Below are 13437 nucleotides of genomic sequence, written 5' to 3'. Positions count from 1 at the left end.
ATTTATTTCTCATTTCTTAAATGGAAATTTCCTTTTAATTCAAGTCATGTTTTAGCTTATTTCCTTATTCTTTTTGCTGTTATATGAGTTCATTCACCCCAAAGTAGACCAGGAATGAAATTTTTAGAAGACACTTACATAATACAAAAAAGCAGCAAATACCTCTAAAGATCACACCACAACAGGCCAAAGGCTGACCAACAGAAGCAATATATTTTGGTTAAAATAGCACACACAAAGAAAACACTTTAACTCAGTAATCAACTGAAGACAGTGTTTAATGTATTTCCTCCACCTGTCTGTCATTTTGTCAGACTGTGGTGGCTTGCATGTTGCTGTGTTGCTGGAAGCTATGCCATTAGTATTTCAAATACTAGTAGGGTCACCCATGGTGGACAGGTTTCAGCAAAGCTTTCAGACTATGATGGGCTAGGAAGAAAGGTCTGGCAATCTACTTCCAAAAATTAACCTTATGGATCACAAGAGAACACCATCTGGCTCACTTGATTTGGACACGTCATCAGGAGGGATCGATCGCTGCAGGACATTGTGTTTGATGAAGTAGAGGGCCAGCAAAGGTGAAGGAGAACCCTGGTGAGATGGTTGGCATAATAGCCGCAACGATGGACTCAAACATGCTGGCAGTGGTGAAGATGACACAGGATTGGGCAACATTGTACAAAAGGTCCCATGAGTCAGTTGGCAGCTATCTATCTACCAATCTATTTAATGTACTTAACACAAGCACACCAAAACAACCTCTAGGTCTACACCGGTAAAGCTAAATCTAAGACTCCCAAATAAAACTTATGAAAAACCAGAACAGTTGCTGTGGAGTTGATTCCAACTCATGGCAACCCCATGTATATCAGGGTAAACTGTTTTCAATGGCTGATTTTTTAGAAATAGATCACCGGGCCTTTCTTCTGAGGTCCCAACATTTTGGTTAGCAGCCAAGCACTTAACCATTTATGCCAGGGACTCCAAAATGTATGAAACAATTCCCTTAATCATTTTTTAAATTTCCAGGCCAGCAACTGAGCAATCTTTGTATTATCTGCCCAGACAACAAAAGGATGCAGCTGGCAGGTTGCCTCTCTTTAATCTTATCTTAGAGCAGGAGTTAATGAGATCAAGGTTGCAATCAAGAATGGGCCAGCTAACTGTGTTCAAAGAACAACTCTTACAGTCATATGGCCTAACCTCAGTTACCCAGCTAACAAGTGGATGGCTGTCATTCATTATCACTAATTGAAGAAATAAGTCAAAATGAACTAATGATAGTGAGTCAGAGGCATTTTTGTATAAAAGACAGCATATGCATTTCCAGCACCTACAAATTACATTTGTTACCAACACTTCAAATTTTAATTCCTCTTACAATCCTCAAACTTACCACGTTTTTTGCAAATAACACCCCCACACATATAATGTGTACACAGCTCCCTTATGAAAATAGCGAGGGGGGTTTTGTGCAGCTGACAAAAGAGTATAGCATGCGTTATTTGTGTGAAAATATAGTATTTGGAAGTCTTAGTTCTTTGCTGGGTAAAACTACTTTCACATTGTAAGCACCTATCAACTGTTTGTACAATAGGGAGAAATTCAAGAATGTTTCAACATTGAGTCAAAGTCTTTGGTTTCTTCCCATTCCCTCTTCAAACATTTCCCAACATAACAGAGACATATGAAACATTCAGCCATGTACCTTTGGTTCAAACAAATCAATGCTATCTGAATATAAGTGACCCTCTACACTGATACTGTAAGCCACCTATAAAACAACTTATGTAAATTAAAATCTTGTTTTTCTAATATTGTCAGCCCTCTTTTTTAAAGAGTCTTGTAGCCTTTTCTAAATTAGAACGATTTTATCCCATCACTATTATGGCCTTCTCTATAAGCACAGAATAGCCCAAATGTACCCAGTCCAATATCATAGAAGACACACTTCAAAGTACCTCATGGCAGAAAACTAAAGTATAAAATAACAAACATGGTTGTTACTTATGGCCACTAGAAGCCAAGATATGGATTCAGATAACCCAAAATAATATCTGGACTAAACACAGGCTTAAAATGTCTATGAAGAAAAGCAAAACAATCAACTATAGTACTGGTAATCTCCTAAACCAGATGGTCTTAAATTAGCACAGGCCGCACCAGTGGGACCCTGGGCTCCCTGGAGGTGATTTAGGGTTCCATAAATGTTTCACTTGCATTCCATTTTCAAATATTCTTTGTGTTTGACAAGGTAAAATGAAAAACAGCGCGCTCACTGAAATGTGTTATAAACCAAACGTAAACACATCAGTTAAGCTGCCAGGCCACCTTGATTTTATGCAGACCTTGGAATAAGCTTCTCCTGCCAGCTCTTTCCACATATCTGCACTTCTTGTAAACATGTCACTGATTAAGAAGCCTGTAGGTCTGCAATGAAGTTTTTAAAAACTCAGATTTGTACATGGCTGCTAATGTAAAATTATACCTAGGAATAGAGGTTATCTGTGGAAAACAGGATTTTCTCAATACTATGCAATCAAAATAAAACACAGGATAAATATAAAACACAGGATAAATATGACACTGCAGCAATTTTATGATTATAATGGCATCCATAATTTATTTCCACATTCAACAGTCTTAATGCTCTTTATTTAGAAGAAATTTGAGCTTAATAAAACAAATGTAAACTAATAAAATATCACTTATCTGGGATTTATTTTTTAACCTATGGAGGAATAAGTTTGACTATTAAAAAAGAAAAAGCTAGAATAGTCAGGTAATAAATTCACAGAATTTGAACTTTTTTCTACATAGCAACAATCAATAGGGTCAAATCCCTTACGGCCATTGTTTCTACGATGCTGCAAAGTTTACAGTACCTTTCATAGGCAGCCACACAAATTCTTCTTAACTTGATTTCGAAATCCAGAAAAATAAATGTCCTCAGTTAATCATTATTGTTTTACTTTCAGTTAATACTCCAATTATCTCTATGCCATAGTAGGATTTTTAAACACTCTTTTGCAGGATAGAATTGTTCTCAATCTCTCAAATTGATAGAAAAGCTTACATTTAACTTAAACAATGCTCTGTCACATTTACTGAAATACCGGAACTTGAAGAAGAAAAGGGTAATTAAAATATTGTAAAATACACATAAAATAACAGCCATCTTTAACAGAACTTTCAATGAGCCCAAGGCATTCTTCCTTAAACTTCTCCACTGAAATAACCCGTAAGAACACAATAACCATGTGCCTTCATATTCTGATAATGCAGGCTTAAGCAAACCAGGAAAACGACACAAAATTTCTTCGTAATATTTTCCCTTAAAGATCCTTCCAAATTTTGTGTTGTATTTCATAATATGTTCTTTTTTTATTCCCTCTAGAAATTTGAGTAAAACCAGAACACCAGGAAGATGCACTATTTTCATTCCAAGGCTTAGATAGCTGACATAATCCAGCAGTCATTAATACCCATTACAAGAGGCATGGGCTAAAGTTCAACGCACTCTAATGTATCTCCATTTGCAGTAATTAAAACACAATTCCTTCCAGTCTATTCAAGAGCAGAATTTATTCTTCCTTGAATTAATGACTTACATTTTCATGTTTCATATGTTTAAGTAACCGCAGTTCTCTGTAGGTCCTTTTGGCATGAATAATGGACTGAAATGGTCTGGAGAGCTTCTTCACTGCCACACGTAACCCAGTTTTTGTGTCAAAAGCAGCACTAAGAAAAAAGAAAGAAAAAATCACCATTAAAAATGCCCTATATATTTTTGAATATTTACAAGGCTATCTGATTTCCTAATTAAATGGATTTATATAACAAAATACAAAAGCGTAAAGATAAAAACTAAAATGTCCTATAATCCCACTATCCAAAGTTTTTCTTATTATTTAAGGTGTTTTTTTTCTAGTCTTTTTTCTGTGCATCTAGATCGGAGGCCCACAAACCTCTTCTGCACAGGGCCAGACAGTAAATATTTTAGACTTTAAGAGACATACGGTCTCTGTCACAATTACTCAACTCTGGTTGTAGCTAGAAAGCAGCTATAGATAATAAATAAACGAATGGGTGTGGTTGTCTTCTAATAAAACTTCATTTACAAAAACAAGCAGCTGCCTAATGTAGATAAGGCAACAGAACAATATAAACATTGTTGAGATCACACTATAAATTGGGCTTTGCCTGTCTTCTCTGCCTAGGCCTCACTGTCACCTTGCCACCACATGCTACTTGATTGGAGCACAGGCCTCAGAAGCCACCATATTTTCAGAATAATAAGTTGTCACAAATATTTCTTGAGCACTTACAAAGTATTTGGCACTTTTCTAGGGGCTAAGATATAGGATGGAACAACTAACAAATCTCTGACCTCAAGGAGTTTAAAATCTAACGAGAGGAGGGGGAAAAAGTGGAGCAATAAAATAATTTCAAATAGTGATAAATGCTATGACTAAGACATGGTAATGGGATAGAGTGACAGAAAGCCAATGGACTTATGTTCCTTTAGCTAGGATGTCCGAGGAAGTAACATCTGAGCTGAAAACTAAATGATGAGAAAGCAGAAACCATGTGAAGATACAGGGAAAAGGAGCTTCAAGAAGAAGAAAAAATAATATTGGCACTTACTGAGTGTTTACCACATACCAAGCATTGTTCTAAGCCCTTTGCATTACTTTTTTTTTATTACCTCTTTTAATCACCCTAACACACCTATAAAGTAAGTACTATTTTCATTCACTATGAGTAGGAACTGACTCGACGGCAATGGGTTTGGCTATTTACAAATAAGGAAACTGAAGCACCAAAACCAAGCCAAACCCACCGCCATTGACTTGATTCCGACTCATGGCGACCCTCTAGGACACGGTAGAACTGCCCCATAGGGTTTCCAAAGCTGTAATCTTTATGGAAGCAACATTGTCTTTCTCCCCAAGAGTGGCTAGTAGGTTCCAAACACTGACCTTTCAGTTAGCAGCCAAGCACTTTTAACCACTGTGCCACCCAGGGCTCCATAACTGAAGCACAAAGAGGTTAAACAGCTTGCTCGTGGTTGCAAAGCTACAAAGTGGTAGGACAGGAAGTCTGGGTCCAGAGCCCATGCTATTAACCATTTTGCTATCTATGCTGCCTCTCATAATAGCAAGTGTAAACAAACAGAAAAGAAACAGAGGAAAAGTATGGCACTATGCTGGAGTGACAGAAAGACAGCCTGGGTAGGTAGAGCAACAGGGAGCAAGGGGAAGAGTAGAAAGGGATGAGGTCTGACATGTAGGCAGAGACCAGATCATGTAGGTCCATCCACAGGAAGAAATTTGACGTGTGTATTCATTATTTTTCAAGACTGTCAGGGCTAATTTCAATATGCTTCATCCTCCTATTTATTTCAGTCTCAAACAGGCATCCAAGACTTTCCAATCATCTATTATCACCAAGGATACCCTGGTGGCATAGTGGTTAAGAGTTTGGCTGCGAACCAAAAGGAAACCGTATGGGGCAGTTCTACTCCGTCCTATAGGGTCACTATGAGTCAGAATCGACTCGACGGCAATGGATTTGGTTTTGTGGTTTATTATCACCAAAGGTTCCTGGGTGGCGCAAACAGTTTGCACTGGACTACTAATCAAAAGGTTGGCAGTTCGAACCCACCCAGTAGCACCATGGAAAAACGCCTTGGTGATCTGCTTCCATAAAGATCATAGTCAAGGGAACCCTATGGAGCTCAGTTCTACTCTGTAACACATGGGGTAGAAACAGGTTTGGTGTCTTTGATATTACTATCAAACTCTCATCCCCATAAAAAAAAAAAAACTGTAATTCCTCCAGTCCCTTCCCTTTTCTCCCAAACCCTTGTGCTATGCCCTCACTCTTTAACTTTCAATTTGTAAAAACCAAATTCTGTGTATCTTCAACCTCTTCTCTGAACCTTGCCCATCTCTTTGCTTTAGTTGAAAGTAGGCTGTAGCTTGAAGACACTACTTCTCTTCCAAAAAAAATCAAACACCTTGCCATCGAGTCGATTCCAACTCATAAAGAGGTTCTGTAAAACAGTAGAACTGCCCCATAAGGTTTCCAAAGAGTGCTGATGGATTCAAACTGCCATACCTTTTGATTAGCAGCCAAGCTCTTCACCACTGCAATCAGAGGACATTTTCTTTCTCAAACCCCAGGTACTTTACGGCTAGCAGGTGGGGTAGCCAACCATTACCACTGTAAGACCATTATTCCCCCTTTGTTTTACAAAAGCCCCTCCTCACCACCCTGATAAACTATCCTTTCTTCTCTGCTGCTGTTATCCACTGACCTCCTGGAATTTTCCATCATTCACTGAAAAGTTAGTGCCTATCTCAAAGTCTCTCTTCACTTCCAACTTCTGTCATCATTCTTGGCAACTTCAACATCCAGGTGGATGGCATATCCAACAGGCCTCTCAGTTCCCTGACCTCTCCAGGAAACTCCACCTCATCTAGTCACTCCCACAGTCATATCCTAGGCCTCTACTGCCACCGAAAACTGTCCCACCTACAAAACTCTGAATGCCAGCACTCACTTTCCATTACAGCCTCTTACACCTTCTGGTTTACTTGCTCATGTACCCTGACTACAACAATTCATTGACCTCATCATCACTGCTTGTTTCTATCCATCGATCCTCCCCTGTCTTCATTTCCTTCTTGCCTGGTTTAAAAAACATATTCCAAGACTAATTAATCTCTTGTACTTCTCTCCCTCTGATGTACTCCCCTGGACAAGGTCCAACCTTGGGTGATCTCAGCCACTCACCTTCTCCATGCCTACATCCAAGGGACTAATTGTGGCTGAAGAAAAAAGACTGCAGAATCAGACAGATTGGTTTTATTTTTAATTTCTGACCTTAACCTAGAAAATAAAAAAAATAGGCTCTCTTAATTGCCACTTTTTTCTAGTACATTCATTTTCCTACTCCAAGGTGATTATTTGACCCTTTGTCTCTCCTCAAACCTCCAACTCACCCACCTCCCTCAGGTGTTGTTTTTGTCTTCATTCAGAAAATAAAAATCATCAGAGGAGAGCTTCACCTGCCTACCATTAAATTTATAAACCTCTCTGTACTAGAATCCATCTTCTCCGTCTTCCCTCTTGCTATGTAACTGAGGACTCATGCCCTTCTTATCAAAAGCACAGACCTTAATACATGCTTTGGAGTCATCCCCCTCATCTTCTCAAGGACTTTACTCGTTCCCTTTCTCTCTTGCATCATCAGTTTATCTACTGGATCACCTTTATCAGCATGTTATGGTTATTTCCCATCCTCAAAGAACAAACAAAAAACTTCCCGTAAGGCTCCCCGTCACAGTTAAGGTTCTCCAACAAATTATCTAAACCAGTGGTTCTCAAAGTGTGATTCCAGACTGACAGCATCGGCAACACCTGGGAACTTATGGGAAATGCAAATTCTCAGGCCCCACCCCAGACTTACTAAATCAGAAACTCTGATGTGGGCCCAGCAATCTGTATTTCATTAGGTCCACCAAGAAATTCTGACATACACTAAGGTTTAAGAACCACTGCTACTCCAAGTGTGCTCCATGCACCAGCATCACTGGTATTATCTAGGGGCTTTTTAGAAATGCAGACTTTTGGGCCCTAAAGTAGAATCTACTGTTTTGACAAGATTTCCATGTGATTCATATACATCTTAAGGTTTGGGAAGCACAGATCTATACAATTGACTCTATAATCTCAACTTCCATTCTTTCTTCATTCCATTCCACTGAGGCTGCTCTTCTCAGGGTCATTAATGACCTTTGCTACCAAATCCAATGGCCACTTTCCTGTATTAGCAACCTCCCTTTCTTTAAACACTCTCCCCATACTGGAGTCCTCAACAGCACATTCTATTGATTTTCTATGACCTTCTTCTGCATGTGTTTCCTCTACTCAAACTGTATGTTGGAGTTCTTCAGGGCATGGTACTGGGCCTTCTTCTCCTACATTCTCCTTCTAGATGATCACATCTACAGTTATCACTTTAAATTAAATGTTACTTATATTTTGATAACTCCCCGATCTATATCTCCCACTGAAATCTCTTCTCTGAGCCTTATTGCTTATCTGACATCTCCTTTTAAAAGACTCGTAAGCACCTTAAACTTAAAAAATACAGTTGTCATCGAGTCGATTCCAACTCATGGTGAGCCCATGTGTGTCAGAGTAGAACTGTGGTCACTGGGTTTTCAATGGCTGATTTTTCAGACGTAGATCACCAGGCCTTTCTTCTGAGGTGTCTCTAGGTGGGTTCAAACCTTCAACCTTTGGTTAGCAGCCTACAGCGTTAACCATTTGTACCACCCAGGCACTCCCACCTTAAAAAAAAAAAAAAATTAAACTCAGCAAATTCAAAACACCCTAGTCCTCTTCCTGTCTCCTTTATCTCAGTAAATAGACTGCCCATCCAGTTGCTCTACTCAGAAATTTGAGTGTCATCTTTGATTCTTCCCTTTCCTACAGCCCCTTGACCCCCATCCCGATCCATCAGCAAGTCCTGTGGTTTCTATCTCCAAAACACATCTCTAATTCAACTTCTCTTCATTTTACTGTTATCATACTAATCTAAGTCAGCCTCATGACCAGTTTGCCTCCTTATACTGGTCCCCCTCTGAATCTATTCTCCACAAGAATCAAATAAAGCTTTTAAAAACATAAATTAGATCACACCATTCCCCTGCTTCAAACCCTTCAAGGAATTTCCTTAGCTCATAGAATAAAATGCAAACTTCTTATCACGGACTACAAGGCCCAGGTGATCTGACCACACCATCCTGCTTCTGTGCTACTCCTTCCTTCCTCCTCGGCCACTATGTTCTGAACATGCTGACCTCCTTTCAGTTCCTTAAACTCTTCCGACAGGCTGGTCCTAGTTCCTGAGTGCTTTTCTTCCCCACCCTCACTCCACCCAGTGGCTGAGTACTTGTCCTTCAAGTACTGGATTAGACAGTCACCCTGTCAGAATGTATCTAAGAGGTCTCAGGCAGTAGTCTGTCACAAAACCCTTTCTTTCCTCACCTCACATAAAGGGAGGAGTTCTTTTCGCTTACACTCCCCTTGTTCTTATGATTCCATAAAATAGGAACTTCTTCCCACTCTGAAGTACCAAGTAAATTTATATTCATCTCCAAACCCCTCACATGCTCTGGTGAGACTGGGAAAATGGCCACCACTCCCATGTGACACAGCGTCTTCAACTCTCCTCCTCAGAATCAGCCTGCCTACCTGCAGGCTGAGCACTTTCTCCTTTCCTCCAATGGTAAGCCTGCTGGGGCTACTTTTCCAGCTGATCTGCCCATGACTGGCTGTGCAAGTTCAATTCAGTGAGAAAGAAATAAGAAGTCCACTTCAGCTGCCTGCTTAAGCCATTCTCCACGCCAGCTTTACCAGGAATAAAGCGCATATTTTGATCTCTATTTGACTCCTGTATCTATTGCTCCTTTATTGAGAGGCAGGCTAAGATTAATCAGTACCCTACAGACCCCAATAAACACAGTTTATTATTAAATGTTAATTTATCATCCAGCATGGTGGTTAGATAAGGGCTAGGGCTTTGGAATCAGACTATTCGGATTTTCATTCCAGTTCTGCCACTTCATAGCTGTGTAACACTGAGAAAGTTAATTAAATTCACTCAGTCATATACGAAATGAGGGTAATGTTTACATCTAATCTGTAGAATATAATATTAAGGATTTACCGTATCTGTTTTATTTACCACTGTATCAATCACACAAGGCTCTGTGTAATGCCTGGAACATGGTACATTCTCAATAAATGATTTGCAAAAGTATAACTTTATAATATAGGTATCTCAAAATATGAAATAAAAGACTTCAACCTTGCCATTTGTCTCTCAATTTTTATAAATTCAACAGCATCTGGCAAGAAACTGATATTAATAATGGTAAAAACTAACATTTATTGCTAGGCATTGTTTTTAGATCTTTACATGTATGAACACTTTTATCACAACCTGATGAAAAAGGTGTTATAAAATCCCTATTTTACAGATGAGAAGTCTGAGGCACAAAATAGTTAAGCATCAATGTTCTCAGGGTATAAACAGAAAATAGTAGAGCTGGGATTCAAATTCAGGTGGTATGTTTCAAGCATGAACTCTTAATCACTATACCATAATGGAAAGGCAAGTTCAACTTTGCTAACAGTTCAGTCCATTTTAAATACATTTTAATTGTACTGACTCCATCTCTTCTAAAATGCTTCCTACTATAATTAATTATACTTCGTAAGGGAAAAGGTTTTCAGGAAATCTTATACTGGCCTCAAAAAAAAAAAAAAAAACCCCGTTGCTGTCCTTTATCTCAGTAAATAGACTGCCCATCCAGTTGCTCAACTCAGAAATTTGAGTGTCATCTTTGATTCTTCCCTTTCCTACAGCCCCTCGCCCTCATCCAAATCCATCAGCAAGTCCTGTGGTTTCTATCTCCAAAACACATCTCTAGTTCAACTTCTCTTCATTTATTACTGTTATCATATTAGTCTAAGTCATCCTCATGACCGGCTTGCCTCCTTATACCGGTCCCCCTCCGAATCTATTCTCCACCAGCATCAAATAAAGCTTTTAAAAATATAAATTAGATTACACCATTCCCCTGCTTCAAACCCTTCAAGGAATTTCCTTAGCTCATAGAATAAAACAAGAATCTTTGTATACTTATATGTACATGTTTATTATTAATGATAAAAAGCAACAAGTTTCAGAAGTACAGAATGGTCTATTTGTGGAGAAAAAATATATACTCATACACATGTACATATACACACACAGAAGAAACATATTCCTGGCATTTAACATTTTTTTTATTTGATATTTCTATCCTCTGATTTTTTTCTAGTGGGTTGTATCTTTAATCAAGTCATTAGTAAATTTAAATGCGTACATCATCTGAATTGTTCTGTCACTCTAAAAAAATAAAACAAACCAAAAAAGGCACTCTTCATATTATAAAACCAACAACCAGGGAAAACATTTATAATCTCACCACTTTAATAAAACCACTATTAACAATTATATTTCTTTCCAACAATAACTTGCTTGGCTATAATCACAGTATATAAATAAATAAATTTCTAACCTCCATCCCTAAACATAAGCATTTTCCATTTTACTAAGCAGTTTTCAAATTTGTCATTTATAATAATTTCTTTAAATATCTGTACCACAATGTACTTAATTGTTCTCTTACTGATGGGCACTGGGCCATTCTATTCATTCACACATAAACATAATATATATAACACTACGATGGACATCTTCAAGAACACTGCTTCTTCCAGATGTATGATTTCCTTAGGCTAATTTGAACTTCACAGGATACATACTTCCACCCTTTAAAACATATTTTACTTCCAAAACAAAACAAGGAGGAATTGTTCAGAGAAACTGTTACCTGTTTATTACTAAGGAGTCACTATAGCAAAAGCTGCTAAAGCGAGGAAAATATGAGCCACCCCTACTCCTGTCTCTTTAAACTTTTAACTGCTCTGACCTACCCCCTTGGGTTTCCCACTAATAAAAGCAGTCTTTGGAAGCGGGGGATTTTATGGATTGAATTGTGTTGAAGTCCTGGCACCTGTAACTGTGCATGTGATCCTGTTTGGAAATAGGTTTTTCTTGTATGTCAATGAAGTCATGCCAGAGTAGGATGGGTCATAAACCTAATCCCTTCTGAGTTATAAAAAGAGAATGGTCACAGAAGGAAAACAGGAGGGAAGACAGACAACAAAGACAGATGCATCCACAAACCCAGGAACACCAAGAATTTCCAACAGACATCAGTAACTAGGACAGAGTCCCAAAGAAAGAATCCACACATCCAAGACCCTGATTTGGACCTTTAGAACTGTGGGAAAATAAATTTCTGTTCTTTAAAGCCACCCACTTACAGTATTTTTTTGTTATAGCAGCACTAGCATATTGTTGTTAGATGTCGTAGAGTCGATTCCAACTCACAGCAACCCACTGTGACACAGTAGAACTGCCCACAGGGTTTCCTAGGCAGTAATCTTTACAGGAAACTCTGGTATCATAGTGGTTAAGAGCTACAGCTGCTAACCAATGGGTCAGCAGTTTGAATCCACCAGGTGCTCCTTGCAAACGCTATGGAGCAGTTCTACTCTGCCCTATAGGATTGCTATGAGTCGGAATTGACTCGATGGCAACAGGTTTGATTTGGCATTTTTGAATCTTTATGTAAGCAGATCGCCAGGTCTTTCTCTCATGGAGCTGCTGGGTGGGGTTTGAGTGGCCAACCTTTCGATTAGCAGCTGAGCACTTTACCATTGTGCCACCAGGGCTCCTTACTAGCATACTAAGATGGGGAAATCATGTATTTCATCCTAAATTGCATATTGTAATTCCCCAAAGCAGAAATTTTTAATTATTAAAAGGCAAAAAAAAAAAAAAAAAATCAATTATTAGAGCCAATTGAATGCACAGAGGAGAGAAAAACTCAAACTTATTTGAATAACTAATTTATGCCATATATCACTTGGGTATGGTTTAATTTAATCCTCATAATAATTCTGTGAGTTAGTTATATTTGTGGCCCCCATCATCTACCATCAGATGCCTAAGCGTGTCAAGCAGTCTTACTACGCCTTCATTAAAACACTTTCTGGTTTTCTACAACCTTTTCCAACTACTGCTCTATAGTTCCTTAATAACTGGCTCGTCCTGCTCCACCTGTCTCTAGAAACACAAGAGTCTGCCAGGACATAAGCAAAGGCCTTCTCTCCTAACACACACCTTAGAAACTTCACTCTTCAGCCTCAGCTTTCCTGTTTTTCTAGCCCTGGTGGTGCAGTGGTTAAGAGCTAGGCTGCTAACCAAAAGGTCTGCAGTTTGAACCCACCAGCCGCTCCGCAGAAGAAAGATGTGGCAGTCTGATCCCCTAAAGATTGTTGCTAGGTGCCATCAAGTTGGTTCCGGCCCACAGCGACCCTATATACAGCAGACTGAAACACTGCCGGGTCCTGCACCATCCTCACAATCCTTGCTATGTTTGAGCCCATTGTTGAAGCCACTGTGTCAATCCATTTCGTTGAAGGTCTTCCTCTATTTCACTAACCCTCTTCTCTACCAAGCATGATGTCCTTCTCCAGGGACTGGTCACTCCTGATACCATGTCCAAAGTATGTGAGATAAAGTTCTCACCATCCTTGCTTCTAAGGAGCTTTCTGGCTGTACTTCTTCCAAGGCAGATTTGTTCGTTCTTCTGGCAGTTCATGGTATATTCATTATTCCTCACCAATACCATAATTCAAAGGCATCAATTCTTCTTTATAAATTTACTTTTTTATATTTACTTTCCAAAATAAGAAACCAAAGGTCTGAAATACTAATAACTCACCCAAGGTCATAAAACC

General features: G+C 38.9%; 1 protein-coding gene across 2 annotated transcripts in view; it reads right to left on the bottom strand.

The window, feature by feature from the left end:
- Positions 1–13437, bottom strand: part of MAPK14 (mitogen-activated protein kinase 14) — an 83445-nt gene that overhangs the window by 48233 nt on the left and 21775 nt on the right. For both annotated transcript variants that reach the window (XM_003403947.4, XM_003403946.4), the window contains exon 2: positions 3612–3741. In XM_003403947.4, coding sequence (XP_003403995.1) covers positions 3612–3741 — 130 coding nt within the window. The remainder of the gene's footprint in view (positions 1–3611; positions 3742–13437) is intronic.

This window comes from Loxodonta africana, chromosome 1 (genome assembly GCF_030014295.1).
Source record: "Loxodonta africana isolate mLoxAfr1 chromosome 1, mLoxAfr1.hap2, whole genome shotgun sequence".
Taxonomy (NCBI): Eukaryota; Metazoa; Chordata; class Mammalia; order Proboscidea; family Elephantidae; genus Loxodonta; species Loxodonta africana.
This window is presented reverse-complemented; position numbering and strand designations above follow the sequence as displayed.